This window comes from Trypanosoma rangeli (assembly GCF_003719475.1).
Source record: "Trypanosoma rangeli strain AM80 chromosome Unknown Tra_15.4_contig_00636, whole genome shotgun sequence".
Classification (NCBI taxonomy): domain Eukaryota; phylum Euglenozoa; class Kinetoplastea; order Trypanosomatida; family Trypanosomatidae; genus Trypanosoma; species Trypanosoma rangeli.
This window is the reverse complement of record NW_021706383.1, coordinates 4,789-6,260: the sequence shown is the minus strand read 5'-3', so window position 1 is coordinate 6,260 and position 1,472 is coordinate 4,789. Positions and strand designations below refer to the sequence as shown.

General features: G+C 51.7%; 1 protein-coding gene across 1 annotated transcript, besides 2 other annotated features; it reads right to left on the bottom strand.

Moving 5' to 3' along the window:
• Positions 1 to 199: 199 nt before the first annotated feature.
• On the bottom strand, positions 200 to 580 carry TraAM80_09635 (putative cation transporter; the record flags this gene model as incomplete). Its single annotated transcript, XM_029386305.1, has 1 exon — positions 200 to 580. One exon carries the CDS (start codon positions 578 to 580, stop codon positions 200 to 202), a length of 381 nt encoding a protein of 126 aa, XP_029233841.1.
• A 678-nt stretch (positions 581 to 1,258) lies between these two features.
• Positions 1,259 to 1,288: a microsatellite.
• A 77-nt stretch (positions 1,289 to 1,365) lies between these two features.
• Positions 1,366 to 1,468: a microsatellite.
• Positions 1,469 to 1,472: the final 4 nt, after the last annotated feature.

The window sequence follows — 1,472 nt, the reverse complement described above, 5'->3', positions numbered from 1 at the left end:
CACCCACCGGCGCAACACATCGCCGCCGCCAATAGCAGCAGCAGCAGCGATGGAAGAAACGGCGTGGGCAGGCTTGACTGACGCATGTGACCTGAAAAAAGTATATTTATTGCTGCGGTTTGAGCAGCAGCAGCAGAATAAACACAAATCTTGTTCACCAACAAGACAGAAAAAAAAAAGAATGAGGTTAAAGAACCAATCAACAAAAAGCCACAGCCAACACGCACAGTACACCACTACTAGACAGAAAAAAGAAGGCCACACACCCCTCCGAAAAGCTGTGTATGCTGTGAAGAACCATGGTGAGTAGGGAAACCGCCAGCACCACACCAGTTGCCGCGCACTTCCCAACGACAAACAAAAACGGGTTCATCTGCAGGCACGGCACGTACTTCCCGGCAAGTGGGATCAGCGTCCCCAGAAGCGACGCAACCAAAAGAATAAAAAAGCCCGCCACGTGCAGTCCCACCGAGTACGGCCCCTTCTCGCCGCTGCACCCGCCGTGGTGATGGTGGCCCCCGTGCACGGCGCCGTCACTGCCGTGCATTCCATGGTGCGCGTGGCCGTGCGAAGCGTTCATTTGGCTCTCAAACAGAGGCGCCAAGTGCGGTTACGATTGCGAAGCCCAAAGAACTGACCTGTGTCTTGTGAAGTAATAATAATTGATAATAAAACGCCAAGCAAAATGAAAAAAAAAAAAACATCTACGCCCCGCTGCAAAACACCCTCCGCACATCTCTCTCCCCGGCCACGTGTGCACATTTGCCTGTTACGCAGCCAAAAATTAAAAAATCCTTTCAAATTAATTGCGCCCGATTGCAAATACTCCCGTCCCAGTGGGCCTCTTCCCCTCTCCACCGGCATTGGCCCATTTATTCGCGCCTGCCCTCGGAGGAAAAGGCCCAAAGCCTTAAACCAAAATCAGGTTGAGGAGAAACGGGGTTTTCCTTTTGCCCCCTTGCGCCGCTAAGTACCAGAGACGTGCGTGGTGGCCAGGCAACTCCCCCGCCGAGAATACGCACACCTTCTGGGAGGATACAAGAGACCATGGAGACACGAAGAGGAAAAGTGGTGGCGGCAGCAGCACGCGCGTGCTCGCGAGGGACCCTGCCACCGCCAACAACCGCACAGCACGCAGCAACACGGCGACTCGAGAGAAAGCCAGGGGCCTTGAATGGTCGAAGTTCGCCCACGCGCCGTCACTTCTTCGTCATTGCTCCACTTCTGCCTCTCGTCCTTCCCCAACCTCGGAAGCAGAATATATATATATATATATATATATGTATATCGTTGGCATCAGGTTCCAAATTCACACACGCGCCCACACCTTCACGTCAGTTCCGTTTGTTCCACCCAAATTGGTGAGTTGTTGTTATCACAGCTGTTGTTATCATAGTTGTTGTTATCATAGCTTGTTGTTATCACAGCTTGTTGTTATCATAGCTTGTTGTTATCATTAGTTGTTCTTATCA